Source organism: Mirounga angustirostris, unplaced genomic scaffold (genome assembly GCF_029215605.1).
Source record: "Mirounga angustirostris isolate CCGP_5_RB_7025 unplaced genomic scaffold, mMirAng1.0.hap1 SCAF_6, whole genome shotgun sequence".
Classification (NCBI taxonomy): domain Eukaryota; kingdom Metazoa; phylum Chordata; class Mammalia; order Carnivora; family Phocidae; genus Mirounga; species Mirounga angustirostris.
The window spans coordinates 124268456-124292409 of NW_026991714.1; the positions used below are offsets into that span (position 1 = coordinate 124268456).

The 23954-nt window shown below is 53.5% G+C and overlaps 1 protein-coding gene across 1 annotated transcript in view; it reads right to left on the bottom strand.

The window, feature by feature from the left end:
- Positions 1–23954, bottom strand: part of SLIT1 (slit guidance ligand 1) — a 164302-nt gene that overhangs the window by 11175 nt on the left and 129173 nt on the right. Inside the window, exons 19-28 of the mRNA XM_045878537.2 lie at positions 23164–23307; positions 22698–22864; positions 19817–19949; positions 17575–17643; positions 14863–14934; positions 12147–12218; positions 11287–11358; positions 3444–3607; positions 1643–1767; positions 1314–1411 (exon numbers count right to left, since the gene is read on the bottom strand). Of these exons, the coding sequence (XP_045734493.1) occupies positions 1314–1411; positions 1643–1767; positions 3444–3607; positions 11287–11358; positions 12147–12218; positions 14863–14934; positions 17575–17643; positions 19817–19949; positions 22698–22864; positions 23164–23307 (1116 nt within the window). The remainder of the gene's footprint in view (positions 1–1313; positions 1412–1642; positions 1768–3443; positions 3608–11286; positions 11359–12146; positions 12219–14862; positions 14935–17574; positions 17644–19816; positions 19950–22697; positions 22865–23163; positions 23308–23954) is intronic.

Consider the following 23954-nt stretch of genomic DNA (forward strand, 5'->3'; position numbering starts at 1 on the left):
TTCAGATTCCACTGGAAAATGATAAAAGTGAGCTAAAAAGTGGTTTTATTTTTAAATATTAATATTTACAATATCCTGGAAATTACCTCCTTTGCAATAAAAAGTTCAACTTACACTGAAAAATGCTAGCTGTCACTCTAAGAATGTGTGAGAGGGGATTTGGTTTAAAACACCTGTTTGGTGGGGGGATGTGAACAAAAAGGTATGAAGCACAGTTTCAGGGCCCATCCTCCAGCGGGGAGGGGGCTGCCCCAGCTGCACCTGCCCTCCGCCTAGCAGACGTTTCTGAGGGGTCCTCTCAGCCCCCCAGGCTCCACAGAACCACCCGCACCCCAGGAGTCTAGCAGAGGAGGGGCCTGGAGGGAGCTGCCGCCAAAGCCCAGAGGAGGACTGACGGACGGAGCCTGTTTGAAGGACGCTGTTTCCAAGGTGACGGCCTGTGAGAGGCTGTTTAGTGTTTTATTTTTTACATCTGGCAATCTGGGTTTGCAGAGACAGGTTTGGCTGTTCCTGCCAAGTAGACTCAACATCATTTTCCGAAGAGCGGATTTGTTCGGCTGGCAGTTTATTTTCAGCAATTAAATACTACATATTCCTTTGAAAAACTGGGTCCAGGAGAGCTCTGGGAAGGTGGGGGGCTCACCAAGGGGTCCTGGGGGAAATCAATGGGGGGGGCTTACGTGGGAAGGTCAGACAGGAGTCAGGAGGGCTGGCCCTTCACGGAGTCCAAGGTGGGGTGCACAACGGCTGCCCAGGTGTGACCAGTGTGACCCAGAGACCATGGGGGGGGCCCCAGATGGCACACCTGGTACTTGCTCCCACCTCCCCACCAAGGAGCTGGCTAGGGGCCCTGCCTTCAGGGAGCATGGGCACAGCAAGCTGATTTTGACTTCCAGGCGGAGGCCTTGGGGGTTAGTGGAGATTAAGGGGGTGTAAAACACCCCCGAACTGCCCCTTAACACTGCCACCGCATAGGCCCTTGGCCATGGACTGCCAGGGCCATCAGAAGACCCTCTGGCCCCCGGCATGGGCAGGGAGAGGCCTGGGGCAGGACCGGGTAGCACAGCTCCAAGCCCCAGCCCCGCGGGCTGCTGTGAGACTCGGCAGGACCCAACTCTCGGGGCTATAGGGGCCCAGCCTGCGTAGGCATGGAGGGTCTCTAGGGAGTGCCTGCCCCTCCCCAGCGCAGCCCCACCTCGTCCTCCAACACAGGGAGGCCAGGGCCATCCCACTGGGAGGAGGGAGGCACGAGGCTTGGCTGCCGGACCATCAGCACCCCGCCCACCAGGGTCCGGCCCCTCCAGGCAACTCACATGAACCCGGCATTCTCGCCCTCCTGCGAGCGGCAGGTCCCGCCGTGGCCACAGGGGCCGCTGGAACAGCTGTCCAGGGACACCTCGCAGTTTCGGCCCTGGGGGGCAAAGTGAGTGAGGACCTCAGAGAGACCCAGGGATTGGTGTGAGCCAACAGAGACAGCCAGCCCCCTCGGCAGCATGCCTCCCTGGCCCGGGAGCTGCCTCTCCTGCATTCGCTCATTCACATGCTGGGTCACTGAGTAAACATTGCCTCATGCGCCTGCCCTGTGCACCGCGGGCACAGGGGTGAACAAGACAGCCCCCCGCGGGGCCCAGCCTCCACTCACCTTGTAGCTGCTGGAGCAGGCACACCTGTACACCTCAAGGGGGTCATTATGGCAGGTGCCCTGGTTCTGGCACGGGCTGGACAAGCAGGGATCACACTTGGCCTGGACAGCCAGGGCGGGGGGACCTGAGACAGGGGGCAGGTGTCAGGGCCGAGGAGGGCAGGACAGTCCTCAGGGAGAGTGGTGGAAGTCCTCTCCCCAAGGCGGTTTGCGCCCTCCCTGTTTTTCCTCTCGGTCACGTTCACGCTCTCCTTTCTCAGCCCACCTCCCCAGCCTCCGGACCGGCCTCTATAAAGTGAGGTTAATCACAGCACCTGCCTCGGGGGCCATAAGGACTAAATAAGCTAATTAAGAAGCACTTAATGGGCGGGCGCTGGACACCCACGGAGCCCCCACGAGGTGGTCCGGGCAAAGTCCCCGGTGTGAGGGCGACACAATCACTATGACTGAAGGCGGCTCTGGCTCCCCACCCAGCCCCGTCACAATGAGCAGGAGACCATAGCCGGCCACCTCGGCAGGGAGGGGACACGGCTCTGGGAGGGCCCGTGCTTAGGTGGGAAAAGTCCATTTGCCTTCAAGTTGTTTCTCCCCGAGGCTGAACGGGGAAGGACCCTTTCCCGTCACCATAGGCAAGACCTCCTCCGGCCCCTCCAGGACTCACGGGTCCTCTTCCCCGAACCTGGAGGTGGGCTGGGAGGGGCATGAGGACCTCATGAGAATAAATAGAAAACCCAGCCGGTAAACTCAGGTTTCCACTCAGGCCTCCTTCTAGAAATGGAGAGATATCGGTCCTGCTGAAGAGGTGTGAGCATTAAGAGACACACTTTTCAGTAATAACTGGAAGGAAGCATGAGCGGATTTCCCGGGTACCGCTGGGATTCCGTTTCTTCATCTGGGTGCTAGTTCCCTGGTGTGTTCAGTCTGTGAAAATTCAGGGACCCCCTCTACTTATGATCTGTGTACCTTGCTGTTATGCATGTTATATTTCAACAACAAAAAAATTAATTTACCAATACCATCTACTAACCATTAAATACTGAGCCAATGTTCTGCTCCCAACAGCCGAGCCACAGGTCAGGCCCCCCTGAACGGTTACCCCATTGACAGCCTCCTTCATGCCAGGTGGCCATTAACCTCTGGCTGTCAGTTTCACTTCCGGTGGAGGTCTGTGAGCTTGCAGAGGGCAGGGGCTGGGCCCCCAGCCGGCCCTGGGGCAGCCCTCAGCCACCTCCCCTGGCTCAGCGGGGCTCCTGGGCCATCAGTCAATCAATCAACCTCTGAAGGAGTATTTACAGACGCCCCGCGTGAGGCAGCTTCAGAGCAAACATGTCCAAGTCCCAATCATGCTCAGGCCCCGTGTTTCAGCAAATGTCAGGAGAGTGGCCGCTGGGTCCAGGGGCTCAGGGTGGAAGCTCATTGCGGCGCACGAGTCCTACCAAAGGGAGGCCCGAGCACTCCTGCTGCTGAGAGGCTGGGAGCTTCCAGAAACACTGCTGCTATTTTTATTTTCCTTACGTAACCCCAGGGAGGGATTAAGGCTCTCACCGCCCGAGATGTTCTGCCTGGCTTTTCTCATTCGCTGTACGCCAGGACCAGAAGGGAGCATGCTAACAAGCAGCAGGTGCTTCATTCCTGCCACCTGACCCCCCACTCAGCCAGTCACCACGGGGACACAGAGGCCCCTGGAAGGCCCTGCCAGGATTAGGTGGGTCCCGTGGGCCCCCAGCAGCAGGTGGTGGGGACGCAACCCTGTACCTACCACCCCCGCCCCCAGCCGCCGTGCTCATGCTCCTGGGCTCACCTTGGCATTCAAACTTCTTGGCAGGCGTGGTGAGGAGCAGCTTGCCCTCCATGTCCGGGGGCCCCGCACAGCGGGCAATGCCCGGTTCCTTATAGCCGGTCTTCACCCAGCCAGACAGCCAGCGGAGGCGGCAGTCGCAGTACAGAGGGTTGGCCCCGATGGCCCTGCATCAGAGAGCAGAGGGCAGCAGTCTTCCGTAATGGGGTCCTTCGCCCACTAGGCACTGAGCTTGCCGGGCCCTCAGCCAGGGGCAGGCAGAAATCCTACCAGCCCCCGTGACGTGAGTCTCTACGGCGCAGCCGGCGCTGTTCCAACACTTCCTATGTGTTCTCTCTCTCTCTTTCTTTTAAAGATTTCATTTATTTGACAGAAAGAGAGCACAAGCAGGGGGAGTGGAAGAGGGAGAAGCAGGCTTCCCGCAGAGCAGGGAGCCCGATGCGGGACTTGATCCCAGGACCCTGGGATCATGACCTGAGCCGAAGGCAGACGCTTAACGACTGAGCCACCCAGGCGCCCCTTTATGAGTCATCTTCTCAGTCCTCCCCACAGCCCGCTCTCCCCATGGCACATGTTGAAAGAGGCTCAAAAGGGTTGAGCACTTGCCCAAGATTGCACAGAGAAAGGGGGGAGGTGGGATTTGAACCAGAGCTGTTGAGGCCAGGGCCAATCAGTGCATTGCCTCCAGAGTGCATGGGGGGGAGGAGCCCCCATTTCCTGCTGGGATGAACCAGCTGCTTTCCCACGGCCCTGCAGCCCCACGGTGTAAGCTTTCTTCTCCGTCCCCAACAGTGGGAATCGAGCCTCACGGGGACGAAGCCATTTCCCTGGGGTCACGCAACTAGTGAAGGCAGCCCCGGGCCCCAGACCCAGGGCGGTCTGACTCTGAAGCCCACACTCTTTTATTTTTCTTTTCATTTTTAATTAAACAAGGAGCACATGGATGCACTCTCATTGTAAACCACTTCCAAATCCTGCCAACAAAAGTCTCTGCCTCACACGATGTGGGGAACTAGGTACTAAGTGCCACTGAATTATACACATTAAAATGGTTAATTTTATATTAAGCGAATGTCACCTTAATATTTTTCAAAAAGGCCCATTCCTATAACTCCGACGGCAGGGAGTTTTGTGGTATCTATCACATCACCCGTGCAGTGGCCTTTTGACCTAGCGATTCTGTTTCTGGAAGTTTATCGCAGATACATCTGTGCAGGGGTATTGATCACAGCCTTGTTTCCAAAAGAATGAAAGAAATTACAATACATCCACATTACGAAGAAAGGCTGCCCCCAGTGTCCCTACCAACCACAGAAGGACCTGTGGTCACACAGTCACCACACCCAGGCTTGTAGCCTTCTGGTCTCTCCCATAGTTACAGCTAGGGCTTTTTTAAAAAATTAGTTTAATTCAATTAATTAACATATAATGTATTACTGGTTTCAGAGGTACAGGTCTGTGATTCATCAGTCATCATTCCATCACGTGCCCTCCTTAATGCCCATCCCCCAACACCTAGGGTTCTTCTTCACAAAGTGTATCCCCCTCCTGCACATCATTACCGAGCAGCTTCTTGTCACTAAGTGGCACGTCTTGGAGATCTTTCCAGGTCAGCAATAAGGGATCCACCGCATTTTGTCAAAGTGCTTCATAGCATCCCAAAGAATGGATATCTCACAGCTTACTGAACAATTTCCCTATTGCCAGACATTCTGGTTGTTTCCAACGGTGTGAGCATTTCTCTGGAACAGGTGCCTAGAAGTAGGCTTTAGGTCACAGAGGAAGCGCACGCAGGATGTTCAGAGCTGCCTTGTATCAGCTCACGCTCGCCGGCAGCATCAGGCCAGGCCTGCTCCCTCACCACCACACCACCCCCCCCAACCCCGCAACACCGCACAGCCCCACTCAACACCTCCCTGACTTACAGTGGAGTCAGGTTTGGGGGAATGCAGGGGCCAGAGCTCCCCGGTCCAGCAAAGAGAAAAATCAGAGCCTCGGGGCGGGCAGTTCATTTATAGCAACACTATTTTGCAAATATAAGGCTGTGTGATGAGAATGAGAATGGGCGCGTTTATTAAGTGACCAACGGATGTGCTGCCCTTTTCCACCTGTTTCTGGGCAATGGAGAGGAAGCAGCTCCCCCGAGGTGTGTTGGGTCTGATGAAAGCAGCTGCAACTCTGAGCAGGAATTCCCCAGAATAGCCCAGCTGATGACTGCACAGTCTTTCCAGGCGGCTGGGCAAGTCTGGCCCCAGCGCAGCTCCTCCCTGCCCCCTGACCTTGAGCAGCCGCGTCACCTCTCTGGGGCTCACTTTATGACTCAAGCAAGAGCCTACGATCTGGAGGGGGGGCAGAAAGACAAGCACAAATAACCTAAAATGGGCATCAAGGGAATAATGCAGCATGGAAGAGAAGGCCAGTTCAACCTCGATGTGTGTTTAATTTTTTTCTGTCCTGATCTGCTGATAGCATCCATCCTGGCTAATGGGACAGGCAGCGATACCTTCCTTTCCCCATTGAACAGTGCCAGGCTGCTAGAGGTAGAGGAAGCTCAGATGCTCTAATTGTTTTGAAGCTACAGTGTGTTTAAAAAATTAAAAAGACTTTTTGGGGCCCCTGGGCGGCTCAGTCAGTTAAGCGTCTGCCCTCAGCTCAGGTCAGGATCCCAGGGTCCTGGGATTGAGCCCTGCATCGGGCTTCCCGCTCGGCAGGATGCCTGCTTCTCCCTCTGCCACTCCCCCTGCTTGTGTTCCTTCTCTCGCTGTGTCTCTCTCTGTGAAATAAATAAATAAAATCTTTAAAAAAAAAAAAAAAGACTTTTTGTAAATAACAGGAATACAAAAATTGTGCTATATTTAAAATGTTTACGTTAAGCAGATTAATATTTTTAACATAAAAAGTGCAAGGTAATGTGATTCTGTTATTCAAAATGTCAATACAGACTTTATTTTAAAATACTTGTTTTGTAGTGCACTGCAGGAGTGTGGTCTGGTAATGAGCCATGAGCTGAAAGCTAATTATGAGTGGCTTCTTCTTTCAGTCCTGTAGCTCTTTTAGAGAAAATGCGCCAGAGACTGAGGTCACTGTGAATGTGGAGACCTTGACAGGTCAGGATTGTCATAATGCCAATTCCCCCTTCGTCCCCCCCATAAATGGCAGCAAAACTGCACCTCAAATCTTTTTTAAGGTTTTTTTTTTTATTATTTATAAGTAATCTCTACGGCCAAAGTGGAGCTCAACCCTCAAATCAAGAGTGACAATCTCCACCAACTGAGCCAGCCAGGTGCCCCATGTGCACCTCCAATCTAAGTGTCCCTTTCTGACTCTTTACATAAAAAGAATAATAAAGAATAATAAAAACTTCCAAAGTCAATATAACATTCAAAAGTAAATTCTGGGTTGACCCACACGTTTTCCTTGTTTCTATATAGAGCCAACTCTGCACCTGATTTCAACCGTTCCCACGCTCATTCACCCAAAGGCTGGGGTTTTGAGACGACTTCACTTTCACCTGGGGACCATTTTTCCCACCAAAAGTGACTGTGAGCTCAGTGGGGAGTGGAGAGTCACGGGCCCAGCTGAGGCGCAGTGGTGGGGTCCCAAAAGGGCTGTGATTCAGGGTTACACTCTAGCCAAAGTATAAATAATCGCGTGTTGTTGATCTTTGGTGTAACTTGGAAATAGCTGAAACGGCAGATACTCGGTGTGTTCACACCAAGGCTCCTATTACTGTAACGGGGACCAAAGTAGCACTCCTGAGGCTGTTTCCCAGAGCCGCCGACTCTAGAGTTTAGCACGTACTGAAACTTCAAAATCTCCTTCACCTGCACCACACCTCCTCTGCCCAGTCTCCTCTCAGGCAATGTGCTTGTGGGCTTCACTGTCTCCTTCTACTGCACTGAGGCTACCAGCAGGTAGCCCGGGAGTGCTTGTGAACCAGCCTAACCCCAGCCCTGCCCAAAGGCATGAGGAATGCACCGAGCTCAGTGTGAAAGCAAAGGAAATTCAAAGAGAAAAGAATCCTCCATCATCCCACAAATGTAACTGACTTAATTTTTGTGTATTCCCATCCAGTTCTTGGGTTCATATATGTACGTCCGTGAAATCAGGGTAGTTTTCCTTATCCCGCGTTTTCATCAAATAGTAAATTACAGTGCCATAACTCTCTAATTAACTACTTGCTCTTCTGTCCTGTGGGCATACCATGATCTACTTCATCATTCCGTGTTTACTTTTCACACCGAATTCTTAATGAATTCGGAATCTAGTTTCCCGGCACGCAGTAAATCAGAGGCAACAAAATGCCAGATTAGAGAAATGAAGAATGATGTTGGGGAACCTTGGCACAGGATCTGGCACATAGTAAATATTCGTTGATGAAGAGCTAGATGGATGGATGAATGGATGGATGGATGGATGGATGGATGGACAAATGGAGGAAAGATGAGCTAACTGCAAAGTAAATACAAAAGCTAAAAGCAGCAGAGAAGTGGGCGCTTGGGTGGCTCAGTTGGTTAAGCAACTGCCTTCGGCTCAGGTCATGATCCTGGAGTCCCTGGATCGAGTCCCGCATCGGGCTCCCTGCTCGGCAGGGAGTCTGCTTCTCCCTCTGACCCCCCCCCCCCCACTCTCATGTGCTCTCTCTCTCTCATTCTCTCTCTCTCAAATAAATAAATAAAATCTTTAAAAAAAAAAAAAGTGGAGAAGTGTGCAGGGTATTGGAGCCCAGGGCAGTGATGAGCGCTCACAATCATTATGGCCTATGGACCATAGTGGACCTTAGAAATAACCTTTGGGGTACAGGCGAGGAAAGAGGCCCAAAGAGATGAATGAATTATCTGAGATCCCACTGCAAGTTGATGGCAGAACAAGGATCTAACACCACACATCCTGATGCCTAGGGTTCAAGGGGTTTAAATATGGCAGACCTCAGCCTCCACCACACCGTCTGCCTACTGCCCCCCCTCCCCCTGCATACTGCTAGTGAAGAGGAAAGGCCCAGGCCAGAGTCACAATAGGAACAAAGGGCACCTCCAGGAGCCAGGGACACTGGATGCTAACTCTTGGGTGACTCCTGCCCTGGTGCCCACAGAGATAAGCACAGATGCTCTTTGGAGAGAAGCATCTCTAATTTAGGTCCTCAGAATTCCAAACATCAGCAAAAAAGGAGCTCACAACCACTAACCACCAAACACAGATGGAAACAAGGCCCTGTTGAACGGGAATCATCAAGAGCAATGACCAACACAGCCCCTGCCTGGCCTTTGTCTAGAGCCACCGTCTCCAGCCAGGCTCCCTCCTGCCTCGTCCCATGCCAGCCAGCCTCCACATGTCACCATGGCTTTCCAGGAGCTTTCTACCACTTCATTCTTCCCCGATTCCCTTCTATCTGTAACACGAAGTCCACACTCTTTAGCATGGCACAAAAGGCCCTTCACAATGCAATTCCAAAGTTCCTTTCCAGAGTCATCTCTTCCCACCCCACGTTCCTCACCCAACCCCCATGTCCTATGTTGGACAACATCTCTGAATATGTCATTTACTTTCTTGCCATCTTGCCTTTGCACATGCTGTTCCCTCCTCCTAGAATGTCTTTCCGTATCTTCTCCAATGGCAAACCCCTAGCTAGTCCCTTTCCGATGGCAGCAACATCACCACCTCTGCAGATCTCCTTGACTTCCCCAAAGTTAGTCACTGCTGCCTTTAAATTTGCTTTATAATATCCCTAAGGGTCACAGAAGACAGAAACCTCTTGGTAGTAAATTCTTCAGCACTTGACTCACTGTGGTTATTCAGGGCGTATTTACTGAGGCAATATAGAATGAATAAATAAATAGCTTGGGAATCAGATACACCTAAGTTCCAATCCTGTCTCTGTCATTTCCTAGCTTTACGACCAAAGGAAGCGGCTTCATTTTCTGAACCTGGGCCTGAATGGAAAATGTAAATGTAAGTAATAAATGTAAATAAATACAAATAATAAATGTAAATAAACAAATGGAAAGAAATAGTAAGTGGAAAATGGAAATAATCAATCCTACCACCTAGGACAGAGCCCTTTTTCCCTTTCACTCCCATGGCAGACATTACTAATCAATCACTGCACTCTTCCCACGGAGTCCAGACCAGCACTAGAACCTTCACTGTGGGCTCAAGGCAGTCCCTGTCAAATTTGCGGAACTGGAGCAGAGCACAATACCTACTTCTCACTTCGGTCTTGGAGTAAACAAAACACCACAGATAAGGTATTCACACATAGTAAAGCATTTGTCCCAGACAGACCCTCAATAAATAGTACATGTTATATTTCTTTCCTCAAGTCTAAGGTTGTTAATGCACTACTGATTTAACGTGCTTTGGGAGGTGCAGAGAAATATTACCATATTAAATATACAGATCATTTGTAAGATACGCTACGATTTCAGAGACTAATATGCGGAGAAGGCGAGTCTTACAACGGAGAAAACCCAGTGAGACTGCTGGATGAATGAGCCTCAGGTGGCGATGCTGGGGGCCCCAGAAGGCTCTCTGGTGCCCGCTCAGGCCCTGCGCACGTGCGTGTGGGCAGAGAGCAAGAAGTCCCAGGAACACCCGGGATCCCAGCTGCGGTACATCTGGCCTGATCCCTGCCTCGGCCTGGAGCTGGGACTCTGGGAGAGAATGCTCTGCACCCAGCCCCACCCCCAGAAGCAGGATGGTCCTGTCACGGCCCCACTGCTTTTCCTTTCTTTTTTCCAATTGTGGTAAAAATATACACAACATAAAATTGGCCATTTGGGCCACTTTAAGTATACGGTTCATGGCATCAATTAGCACCATGTTGTGCAACTCTCACCACTCTCTGGCTCTCCAACTCTTCATCGGCCCAGACAGAAACTCCGTCCCCACTGAAGGAGAGCTCCCCGGGTCCTCCTGCTGCTGGCACCTGGAGGCCACCTCTCTCCTGCCTACAGCTGTGGGGTCGACTATCCTGTACCTCACATCAGCAGAATCAAACAGCATTTGTCCTTTAACGTCTGGCTGATTTCCCTCAGCATGTCTCCAAGGCTCCGCCGTGTGTGTAGCAGGTGCCAGACTTTCCTTCCTTCTTACGGCTGAAAAAGATCCCATTGTATGTAGACGCCACGTTTTGTCCAACAACTCGAGTTGTTTCTGCTTTTTGGCTAGTGTGTGAAGGAAGCTGCTGTACAAGGTATCTGTTTCCAATTAGTTGGGATATACACTTAGGAGTGGAATTGCCGGATCGCAGGGTAATTCCACATTTAGCCTTTTGAGGAACTGAGCACACTGCTTTTTAAAAATCCACACGGTACTGCCAGCTAAATGGCTTTGGAAGCAATTCTACATCGAATAATACCACTTCTTGGGGGGTAGTAAACATCCAGAGCTCATCCCCCAGCCTGTGAAGTCAGAAGCACAAGAGTGCGTCATGCTTAAGAGCGTGGGCTTTCGAGACAGAAGACTACGGACCCTGCCAGCTGTGCAACTTTGGGCGAGCTTCTCGTGTTTTCTGGGCCTGTTTCCTCATGTGGAAAATGGGAATCATTGTGCCCATGTTGAGGGAAGGCTGTGAGGATTACACCAGCTGATGCAGTCAACAAGGGGCATTACTACTCTTACGACCGCTTATGAAGAACTTGGTCCTCAAACCCCATTGCTGGGACTGATGAAACTGAACGTGTAAGCATCTGAGACGGGGAGGGTTTGAAGTTCACAAGCTCAATCAGTTTCAGGGCAAAAGCCACAAACTCTGCCAGTCTCAGGAGGTGGGGGGAGGGGGTCTTTCCCAAATCCAAGTTCTGTTTAAATCCAAAGAGGCCTCGAGAATTGGGCCGAAGTTACTTACAGGTGAGACAGGGAGGTCACGTCTGTGAAGATGCCCTCTGGGAGGGTGGAGATGTCATTGCCATGCAGGGACCTGAGGAGAGAAGAGGCCGTCGGTGCCTCATCCAGGGACAGAGACTCGAGAACTGATGGAGGCGTGTGTCGTGCTTATCCTTGGGTCTCTCCGTCAATGTCAGAGGGAGATGGCCTCCAGCTCGGAGACACAGCCCTGCCAGCCACTGGCAAGGGAGAGGGAGCCCCTCATAATCCAAGTAGACAACCCTGCGCCAGCCCTTCTGGAGGACTCGTTTTTGCCATCACAACCCAAAGCACCATTTTTGTTTACACGGCAAATGGAACATGTGTGCGGCCCTGTGCCCCCCTCCCTTGGCCAGCAAGCCTGAGGGGTAGGCTCCCTCTCGGGGGAAAAGGTTACTATGGCAAGCCACAGGTTGAGGGTAAAGAATGTCCCCGTGCCCCAGGCTGGGCTGCCGGGGGATCCCACGCATGGATCCTCGAGAGGCCTTCCCAACAGGCGTGACAGGGGGCTTTGATCACAGGGCAAAAACCTCCCAGTGGGAATTCTTAGAAAAGGTTCACAAATCTCTTTCGAACATTCTCCACCTGAGCCGGAAACTCATATGCAAACGAGGGGCTACCTTATGTTGGGTGCCACCCCGCCACACTGCTCCCCCAAACACAACGTGGGGCATATAGCAACCCCCCATTTCTCAGAGTTTCCCATTCATTCTCCAGCCTCCGTGAGGGGCTTGAATGAGCGTGGACGGGCCTCCCGTCTTGGGACACTGTTGGCCCTACTGAGGCCGCAGGGCCCTCCATGGGCTGGATGTTCGTGGGGGAATGAAGAGCAGGGAGACTTACAGCAGGCGCAGGGAGTGCAGGCCCTGGAAGGCGAGAGGAGGGATGCACTGGAGGGCATTGTAGCTGAGGATCCTGTGGGAAGAGAGGGAGGGCAAGGGAGGACAGGAGAGGGGAGGGAGGAGGAAGGAGAGACCAAGACAGGGAGGGGGTGGCCCAAGTCAGGGACCAGGCCCCAGCAGGCTGGCTCAGGGTGCGGGGGCAGTTTGCTCAGCAGCAAAATGAGGGAGGCCTGAGCATGGAAGGGGCTATGGGCTGTGCCCTGGACTAGTAAGCCCTGTGACCCGGCCATGTCCCCCAACACTTTTATGCCTCCATCAGTTCCCCCAGCTGCAGAGCAAGGACAAAAACAATGACAACTCGATAGGGCTTTTCTGTGGGTAAGGGGAAATGGCTCAGGTGAAGCCCTCAGCGTTGTGCCCGGCTCCCAGCCAGCCTTCAGGAAGGAGACTGGGCGCCCTCGCCTGTGGAGGCTGCCCCAGCGAGGGCCGGAGGTGGGGTCCCTGTGAAATTGCCCCCTGATCAGGCCCGGCCTCACTCCCGGAGCCGGCAGGGGAAGTCCAAGCCCACCTAGAGATGTGCCATTAAGAAGCTTTGACGGGGGCACCTGGGTGGCTCAGGGGGTTGGGAATCTGCCTTCAGCTCAGGTCATGACCCCAGGGTCCTGGGATCGAGCCCTAAGTTGGGCTCCCTGATGAGCGGGGAGCCTGTTTCTCCCTATGCCTCTCCCCCTGCTTGTGCTCTCTCTCTCTCTCAAATAAATAAATAAAATCTTAAAAAAAAAAAAAAAAAGAAGCTCTTATGGGCCCGGAAGGCGCTGTGACTGCCCCCATCATAAAGATGAGGACTGAGGCCCCGCAGGGAGACAGAACTCCCCCAGGGTGCTGTAATTAAGTCCCTAAGCTGGGTTTTTAAGTCAGCTTCTCAGTTTCCTAGGTCCACAGGCTACACCACTCTCCCCCCAAGGCTTCCAAATAAACGAATCCATCAAGGGCAGACAGGCAGGTTGACGATAAAGGAAATGATGCTCGTAATAGCCCCACATGTCCGTCAGCGGACAGACAGACACACAGCCATACAGTGGAAGACCAGGAGCAAGGAGCGACCCCGTGCCATGCCGTGACAGGGAGGAATTTCAGAGTAACTATGCCGGCTGAAAGAAGCCAAACAAAAGAGAGCCCTGTGGGAGGATTCCGTTCATGTAAAACTCTGGGCCGAGCGAACTCCTCCACAGCAGGCCAACGGCTGGTGGCCTGGGCCAGCGGTAGGGGGGCGGTGGGGAGAGCTGTCACAGGGCGGGAGGAGACTTCTGGGGGTGATGGAAGCGGTTACTGTGTTGGTTGTGGTGAGGGTTCCATGGATGGGAACATAAGTCAGGATGTGGCCAACTGTGGGCTTTAAGTATGTACAGTTGACTGTATATTAGCTCTACCTCCATAAAGCTGTTTCTAAAATAATGAGAGCAAGGAGATGCTCCTGTCCCAGGAACGGGCTCTGTGTCCCCTCGCAGGGGCCAGATCCCCGAGACTGGGACTGCCCTGCCCCAGCACTATGGACAATTCTTTGTGGGGTGTTTAGCAGCAGCCCTGGCCTCTGCACATGAGGTGTCAGGGGCCCCTCCAGCCGTGGCCCCCCAAAATGCTTCTGACATGACCAAACGTCCCCTGGGGGGCAGCTTCGCATGCAGACTCAGGAAGCCTCTGAAATGGGACCCAGTTGATGAGTAGACCCCGGGGCAAATAAGCGCAGGTGGGGAACCTAGAACCAGCATTGCATGGCCTCGGGCCCACATTCTGCTCCTGGGGGTCTGGCTAGGTCATGACCCAGTCCTTTTTTCTGGGTCTTGGCTCTACTGTTTTCTGGGTATTGGACCACAGTAGAACCTAAGGGAAAGTTCTTCAGTTCTTGGCACATTATCTGTAAAGTGAGGTGTGGAGAAGGTGAGTGAGATACCGCTCTTAAGCCACAGGCCAATATAAGGGATGCTTGCTATACTTTCCGACCAATGGCTTGGGATGTAACTAAAACAATCCTCAAAATAGCTCAGACGACGGGCATGAAAATGTTCAGAAGGTCGCTGTTTACAACAGTCAAAACTGGAAACAACCCAACCATCCAGCAATAGTGAAATGAATAAGGGAAGTATGGCACAGTCCTACAAAGGAATACTACACAGCAATAAAAATGAACAGACCACAGCTTCCCACATGAGTGGATCTCACAAACACAATGGTAAACAAAAGCCAGATACAAAAAAATATATATATCCTGTATGATTCAATTTATATAAGGTTCAAAAATGTGCAAAATGAAACTTCCTTGTAGAGAAGTGCATATGTAGATGGCAACACTGTAAAGAAAATCAAAGAGTGATCACCATAAAAGTCAGGCTAGGCACGGCCTGGAGATGGGAGGAAGGGGGAATGATCAGGAAAGGATAGGGGGACTTTTGGGGTGCTGTGTTCTATTTTTTGCCTTGGGTATTCACACCGGGGCCAGCTTTATGACTATTTGTTAAATGGTACATTTATATTTTTTGCATTTTTCTGTATGAATGCTGTATTTCACAATAAAAAAAACCTGGTTTTTTTCTTTCCGGCTGGCAGGCCCTGGCACACTCCCTGCTGGTGATACGGTCAGTGGCCAGTGGGGCTTGGGCAAAGTCTCAGTGTCCAGACCGTGTGTGCCCTCCCTCTGCCTCCCCGCCCCCAGGACTCACAGAGTGGTCAGCTGGCTCATGTTGGTGAAGGAGGAATTGCTTAAGGAACTGATCTTGTTGTTACTCAAGTCCCTGGAAAAGAAAAAAGCATCATTGTTTAGAAAGAAAAAACTCCACCCTGCTCTCTGCTATGGGCTCCTCCCTCCCCCGCTCTGCCCGTGGCCCTCCCTCAGCCAGGTGGCAGCTGGGGGGCAAGGGAGGGGGCAGCAGAGAGGGGCATTTGGTGCACAATTAGCTACAGCACTCTGCCCTGCTCCCCAAACTCCCACTACATCCCCAGGGCTGCCTGTCTCCATTTCCTTATCGCCACCCCAGGCTTCTGCCCCCTTCCACTCTGGAAGTGCTCCCACCAAGGAGATGGGCTGCCTCCGAACTACCAGATCTACTGGGCTCTGTGCTTCCTCCTCTTGCTACCACTCAGCTAGCTCCTTCCTAGCCCTCCCACAATCCAATGGGGGAGACGTAACCACCATTTTTCAAATGAAGGCACAAGGTCTCAGAGTGATGAAGCCCACCCAGGGTCACGGCTGATACCCCTCTTCTCAAACCTCTTGCTTCCCTGTCCTTTCTTCCTCAGACCCCTGACTGGCTTCCCACACCACCACTACCCCCACCTCCTTGGCTGTACCTTCTCAGTCTCTTGGTGAAGCTGCTTTCCCAGCCAACCCTACCTCGCGGACCCTCTCCCTGTAGCCCACTCTGGGAGCCTCGGGGACGCTCTAGGCTTCCCTCCCCACTGCAGGCAGCAATGCCCTCCTCTGTGGGCCCAGCAGCCCTGGCTTATGAACTCCCCTCCGGAGACACTCCAAGTCCGGTCCACATCTTGTGCTGCTCCCCCCACCCACCCAGTCCACAGCCCTGACAACCCAGAAACTGCGCCCCACCACCTCCTCTCTCTCAGCCTCCTCCTTCTCCCTTTCTGCTCACTCAGGCCATCTCTCTCCCAGCTTCTGGCTCAGGAGCTACCTCATCTCTCACCTGCAGCTTTGCCCCCTTTTGATCCATCTTCCACACGGGTGGGCATCACAAATCTGACTAAGACACAAATCTGACTAAGTCACTTCCCTGCCAAATCCCTCAGTGGCTCCCATTCGCCTACAAAATTAGCCCAGACACCTGCTAGGTGCTCTGGGTTCCGGCCCACCTCTCCCTCACTGCCTCCCGCATGCCTGGCGTGGATTTGCTACCCTTCTTGAAATTCTCTTGCCCCTGTTCCCTCTGCCCACTGGTGGCTCTGCCTCTGCCCCAGCACCCCCCACTGACTCCATCACCCCCCCACACCGCTTTGAGCCACACCCCTAATGTGTCTTTCCCTCTGTTGGAACACTCATCAGTCCCGTGACTTTATGTGCCCCAAGTCTCCCTCCTGCATGGCCACCAGCCCACCACCTTCGGGGGAGGGCCCATGATTTAGGGGCCTTCATGTCGCCTCACTTCATGCAGCTCTTGGCTCAGGAAATATTTGTAACATGAAACCATATGCCCTGCCTTCAGTGTCTCTTAGTGAACATTCCTCTAACTAATCTCATTCAAGACCGGTCCATTGTTCTTAGGACACACTGAGGTTCTTCACTGAGCGCTCAGCACACTGGGTGGCCCCTCCTTGTGATGGGCAAGGACTGGCCCCACATCGGTCCTCTCTCCTTCCTTTCCTCCCAAGCGTATCCCAGCCACCAACGCGGCTGCCCCAGATCAGAGCAGAGAAAGGCTGTCTGTGTCTAGGCTACTCTGTCACCAGCCACCAAATCACCACCCTCCCTCCCCTCCCCACCATGGGCACAGGCAAAACACATCTGCTAGGTCTTTAGCAAAGACAGATACACCGGAGCTTCGAGATTCTGGAAGCCAGTGCTCCTCAGAGTAGCCAGTCCCTGAACTGAATGTCCCACAACCAGGAACTTCTGCAAAAGTCCAAATCACTTAGGACACTAAACACAACATAGTTGAGCTAAGAGTCTTGTCACAGTAACACCTTCTCAGCCAAGGAAGCAAGGAATTTGCATTCTGGTGCAAGTTTCTAATTGCAGACCCATTACAAACAGTTCTCTAGTGGCCACTGGTCCATAGACCACACCTGAGGAGCACCGCTCCAAGCCCAACTAAGATGGAATGTTATCTGGACTTCTTTTGGGGAGAATCTGGCCAATGAGCAGAGAAGACAGCTGAGGTGAGGTGTTAATTAGGCTGGAAGGCTAAGAGGAACTGAAGTTATTCGGAGGCTTATCTCATATACTTTCCTGGGACATAAAGGGTCAAAAGTGGAAATAACAGAAAAAGATATTAGCCTAAAGAAAAACGTAGTCACAGACATGTATTTGTAACTGCCATATTTCATGTTTGGTTTGAGGGCCACGGTTGAACTGAGAAGTTTTCCATCAGCCTCTTCTGCTCTGGCTCCTTTCTTTGCCGGGATGACCCTCATGAACAATCATTCTCAGCCCAGAGGGAGGCTTGGGGTGATGGGCTGGGCGGAAGCGGACAGGGTCCGACGCAAGGCAGCCTGGAACATGCCATTCCCAAGCATGACCACTAGGTGGTAACACAGCCCTATGCACAGACCTTCTGGGAGGGACGGTGCAAAATTCAAAACCGGGTCAGCCAGAAGTGGGGTGGTAGGGAATTCCAGGAAAGCTGGAGCCGGACAGTTAGATACCAGGGGCCCCCCTGGCCTCTGAGGCAGGCCTGGGATCCTCGAGAGGCCTGGATACTCACACAAGCTGCAGGTACTTGAAGGTGGACAGCTGTCCTGGAACCAGTGTGAACTGGTTCCCGTCCAAGTAGCTACAGAAGAGAACACACCAGTTAGTGCCACGCTGGGGAAGCCTCCCCTGCAGCTGGGGCCTTGCCGGCTCCTCTCCTCTCCTCCACGCAGGCCACACAATTGGCCCAGAATCGCTAACTGGAGGACAATATATGCACTCACTTAAGCATGTGGACAGGTGCCAGCCAAAGAACCTGGTAAAAGCACTGAGACATAAAGCCTCCCTTGGCTTTCTTCCTGCCACTGCCTCACCCTCTCAGCCTCCTCCCTGTTGGCAGGCACCCCCCAGGGCTCCCTCCTGGGCTCCTCTCCCATCCCCTGTCTGCCCCACGGTTTTCCTGGCCAGACAGGCCTGATCTGCACATTAGTCCCTCCCAGGCCCACCTGCCAGGCCTCTTGCCAGCTAGTCGGGCCCCTCTACACCTGCTGGCAAGGTGCGTGAGGGTGGACCCAGGCAGGCCCAAACCTGAGCTCAGTGCTTTTACACCCAAACTGGCTTCCCCTGACTCCATCAGCCATCAAGCCCATGGCCTAACCACCCAGGCTCAGGACCCTGATGGTGATTCTCCTACTCACTCGACAGCGCCCCAGGGCTGCAGACTCTCCCGCCTACCAGTCGCTGCTCATTTGCTGTGTTCCAGTCTCACATCTCTCCCGACTGCACACCGTCACCCATGCCTGGACTCCTGCAGCTGCCTCTGTCTGTTCCCACTCCTTGGCCTCCCTTCTGGGACCCACTATATACACCACCACCCAAGTTGTTGTCCTCAAAGCCTAGCCCACCAGAAATCCTCCTAACACTCCCGAAGGTTCCCGAAGGTCTACAGGGTGGTGCTTAGGATTCAAGATGCTGTGAAGGTCCCCTACTTGCCCCCAGCCATCCTTGCTAAGCAGTGACCCAAGGACCAGGAGCTGCAACCTCGGCTGGGCTCCCTGCCCAGGAACCCCACCAACTACAGCCCCCAGGATGGCTCACCCCACACCCCCGCAAAGACCCAGAGAGCAGCAGAATCAGGGCCTTCCTCGTTCTGACCCAACACTGCATCATACAAAGTGACTTCCCACCCATCTCATGTGAGCCTCTCAGTGTCTCTTGTCAATACACCCCCGTGGCCCCATTGACTGCTGGGAAAACAAAGGCTTAGAGAAATCAAGAGATCTTCCCAGCCTCTGCACTTCAGCAACCTCGGTCAAAGAAGGCAGGCTGTCCCAACTGTTCCATTATGCTCAGGGTTGCTATGAGGCACCAAGGAGAAAATGGGTCACTAACAGGATGATAGAAAACTGGGTAAGGGACAGGGTGGGGCATCACAGGACAAGGGCTGCGGTGGTTGATGTGCTTGGGAGGAAGTAGCCTGCCTCGCTGGTAATGAAAGAAACACAAATGAAAACCTCACACGCTCCCTGCAGGGAAAGAAAAGCACAGCCATGGAGGCCTGGAGGGACCAATCCCGGGGGACAGGAGGAGTCGGGGACTGACCACAGCCTCTTATTTGGGGGTGTCTACTGAAGAAGCCCAGCTCTCCATCTCTGTCTGTCACACACGCTGACATCCACACGCCCACATAAGCTCAGATACCACACCCAAATCAACCAAGATTTTAGCATCATGATGCCCAGTACTGACGGGGTGGGGGTGGGGGAGGTGGGGGTGGGGAGGCCATTTCCACACCCGGCCAGTAGGGGTGCAAAGACGACTTTTCTGGAAGGCCATCATGCAAAAGGCAGTGACAGTCCTAACAATGCACCGCTCTTGGACTAGCAGCTTCACTGAAGGGATATGCACCTCGGCACTATTTATAATCATAATACAATTTAGTAAAAAATTGGAAACAACTCTCTGACAAAGGGGGATTTGTTATGTAGATCATAGTAGATTCATGGGGTGGAAAAGTACGCAGCCAGCAAAAATAAACTTCTGTGAGAGTTTTCCTGACAGAAGGGATGCGCATGGGGTGATGTGAGGTGGAAAACACACATGACTTCTTATTTTAAAAGCCGGTGTCAGCTGCGAGTGAGAAAGCACTCACTGTGGGTGACTCACGCCGTCAGGTGACTACAGAGCGTGTCACACAGAAGCTCAAAGCCTTCTTGGAACCAGTGCCTCCTGCAATGCCCTACCTCCACGCCCTAGTCAGCTACTACCTGTTCTTGGTTACCTTGTCCTCTGACGCCAGGCCTGGGGCTACTCACAGTTCCGTGACGTTCTTGGGGATGCCCTTGGGCAGGACCTGGAGGTGCTTGTTGCTGCATCGGACTACGGTATCCAGACAGGCACATTCCTGGGGGCACTGTGGGCGGGGCAGGCAGCCCCCCTCCTCCTGGCCTGGGGAGGAAGGCCCGAAGCCTCATCAGTGACGGGACAGGCCTTCTTAGGGCCTCTTGCTGCCAGGGTCACGCTCCACGGTGCCGCAGACATTCCCCTTCTCCACTTCTCTGACACTCCCCCAGGCACCCATAAGTCCCCTCTTGGCTGCACCCCTTCCCCACCAGGAACAAAGCCCCTTGGACCTGTTTTGAAGTTGAGATGGGTCTTGGGTCAATCTCCTGCCTCAGATCCAAGGTGGGCGTAGGCACAGCACAGAAGGAGGAGGGCAACCACACCATTTCTTGAGCACCTACTACGTGCCAGACACCATATGGAACATCATCTCTTTAACAGTGCAGTAAGGGGGGCCACGAGCACCCCGAGAATGCAAGCACGACGAGGACAGAGACTTGTCTCTTTCCTCTTCTTTGCTCCCAGAAGGAGCCCAGGCCCTAGAGCAGAGCCTGGCACACAGTAGCCCTCAAAACAGATCAGCTGAATGAATAAATGAATGAATGTGTACTTCACATTCAGGCTGATCAGCGGCAACGCAGGGTCTCTACCCACATCCGGCTGACACAGAATCAGCTCCCATCACACGTCCTTCATGTATTCATGCATTCATTCATTTATTCATTCATTCAGTAAACATTGCTGAGAGGCCTCTGCCTTCCTTTCTTCTGACTGGGTGTAGGAGTAATAACAAGGACCCCACAGCAGGCGTTGCTGAGGGCACGAGGGAGCAGGTGGCCGTGACTATCGGTTAGGGAGGCCGGCTGCAGGTGGGCACCGTGCAATACGGACGAACTCCCAGAATCCTCACAACAGCTCTCTGGCAGGCGTGCTATGAGCCCAATACAGAGATGAGGAAACCAAGGGCAGAGTGGTTCAGTGACGTGCCCCAGGTGCCCCAGGCTGGGAGACGTGGCACAGGGCTGGAATGGACGCCGGCCCTCTCGACCGCTACATTCCACTGCCTCCTGGCAGCAACACCCAAACCGTCACACCCTTTCACCTCGAGCAGGTTCTCCTAAGGGGGAAAGTTGAAGGGAGCTGTCTCCCTGGATGTTCCGGGCAGCACTCTGAGGTGCCTAAACACCAAGCAGCAGGCTGGTTAAAGCCATCACGACACTCTCCAGACAGCGACTGTCATGTCGAAAATGCCCGCACAGACGGGGCTGCAAGATCCTACGTGCATCCCACGTGTGCACATGCACACACACACACACACACACAGAGCTCAGGAAGGTCACACAGCGGGTTAGTGACAGGAGTCATTCAGGGCTGGGAAGCAGGAGCAGGGGACACGTTGGTGACCTTTTTACTCTTCTGGATTGTCCGTTGTTGCTTTTTAAGGAAACGATGATGCCTCGCTTTGTAATAAGAGAAATAAAAGGAGGGGGCGCCTAGGCAGCTCAACTGGTTAAGCAGCTGCCTTCGGCTCAGGTCATGATCTCCAGGTCCTGGGATCGAGCCCCACGTCGGGCTCCCGGCTCAGCGGGGAGTCTGCTTCTCCCTCTGCCCCTCTCCCCTGGCTCGTGTTCTCTCTCTCTCTCTCTCCCCCTCAAATAAATAAAAATCTTTAAAAAGAAGAAAAGAAAGAAACTGTTTCTTGGGGGGAAAAAATACTGTTTTCAAAGGATACTTAATGGCATAAGAAAATGCCCAAAATATAGAGTTAGGCTTAAAAAGAAACAGAATTTTGGGGTAAGGGGGGTGGGTAAAATAGGCAATGGGGATTAAGGAGGGCACTTGTGATGAGCACTGGGTAATGGACCGAAGTGTTGAATCACTATATTGTACACCTGAAACTAAAATAATACTGTATGCTAACTATACTAGAATTTAAAATTAAGCTAAATTTTAAAAAAAATTTTAAAGACCAGCAAGTTATTACTACATAAAATGATATAAAAATATATATGTGAGTAGTATGAAATTTTAAATAGGATGTAAAACTGCTCTAGAAAAACCATTGGTTTTGTTTAGAAAAATACGCTGACCATCTTTCTTGGTGTGAAAGTTGAAGCTCCTCACCCAGGACCACCCTCCCCTGGCCTGGATGGGCCAGTCCGGAAGCAGGCTGCAGGGAGGGCTGGAGGAGGCAGGCCAGGCCTGCTGGCGGCTGAAGGCCGTGGCAGGGCTCAAGAACAGGGACAGTGGGCTGAGCCGCAACCTTGCTCTGTCACCATGGGTAAAAATCCGCCCTGTGTGCACGGAGCTCTGCGGGGAAGTCAGGGGACGCAGCTACATGCTGCACGTGCGGGGAAAGAAGGGAGGGGCCGCAGGAAAGAGACTGAGAATCCGGAGGAAACAGACATGGGTGTGAGAAGTGACCGGGTTTCCCACAGGGAGGCAGGGGGCCCGGGAAGGTCCCACCGCCCCTCACGGACCCGGTGAAGCCGTCAGCCTGGAGCGCTGAGGCACGGCCAGGCGGCAGATCCCTCCCTGCATGAGGCATACTTCTATAAAAAAATACACTAACATGTGAACTGTGACTTTTTTCTGAGTGATGGAATAATAGGTAACGTTTATTTCCTTCTTTTATCCATACTTTCCCATTTTTTACACAATAAGCATATTATTGCTTTAAGAATTACACGAAGCTGCCGCCAGGCAGGGGTAGGTGCAGGACAAAAAGGGGGTCTCCCTGCTCCCCGCCCCACCCCCGGACCAGGGCCTCCCCCTGCCCCCCTGCACGGGAGACCTCCTCTCCAGGGCTGACCAGCCTGCCTCCTCCCTCCCGCCCAGGGGCCCGTGGCTTACCTTCCTCACACCTGAAGTCGGGAAAGGCCACGTCCTGAAGGGGGATCTGCCGCAAGAAGTCCGGGTTCTGGCACCGCGGGTTCCCGGTCACGATCTTCCTCCTCCGCAGCCAGTCGCCCAGCCAGGCCAGCTGGCAGTTGCAGTTGAAAGGGTTGGCCAGAAGGTTTCTGGAAGAGGCGGCCGTGTGACCACCAACACGCCCTGCCAGGCGCGGTTTCCCTGCAAAGCCCTCTCGCGCCGCCACGGACTGGCCACACGGCCACGCGGCCACCCAGCACTCTTTCCCAGACGGCCAGCAGTTATGAAGACGTGGCATCCTGACACCGTGGGACCCCACAGACCACGAGGGCCCGACACCCCCAGTGAGGCTTTCAAAGTAACGACCCTTGGGAGTGCAGGCGGCCGCCGGGTCACAGAGGCTGGTGCCGGAGCCCCAGGCCTTCCCACCCTCCAGGCCCGGACTTACAGCGTGGAGAGGGCCTGGAGGGTGTCGAAGGCCCCCGGGGAGATGGTGGCGATCTGGTTGTCGTAGAGTGAGAGGAGGCGGACATTGCGCAGGCCCGTGAAGCTGTCATTGTGGATGCAGCCGATGCGGTTGTTCCTCAGCATCCTGGGGGGCGGCAGGGGCTAGTGCTGTGCCCTGCAGCCATCTACCTGCCTGCGCTTTGCCCACCAAGGCCCCCCCACAAATCCTCCTCTCGAGGCAGTGAGCCGAGGCTGGGGGCCACAGCACCAGGACTCCCCGCGCTCATGCTCCCCTCGAGACCCTCCCCTCTAGATGCTCTTCTGTCCACCCTGCGGCCACCTTCACTCCCTGGGTGCCCAGGGCACCCCCAGGCCACGCTCCACATCAACCCCCAGGGACGCTTGCTTAAAACCTGCACCCAGTCGTGTCCCTGTCCAGCCTGAAGCCCCAGGGGCCCACAGAATAATGTCTCCCCTCTTTCCTGTGACCTTCGGGAGCCTGTCTAACCCAGCCCCAGACCAGCACCTGCCCACCTCCCAGGAGAGTGGCACACCCTTGACTCTTCTGGCCTGCAGGCATGCTATCCGGGCCTGCATCACCATGCCTTTCCCTGGCTATGGTTTCCTTCTGGAATGACCCCTTTCCTCGTGTAGATCTGCGAAAGTCTCTGTTCACCCTCGAAAACCTGGCTCAATTCCCCTCCCCCACTAAAAACAAAACCAAGCTTGACACAGGATAGGCAATTCACAAAAGAAATTAAAATGGCTTATGAACGTTGATTAAAAATGTTT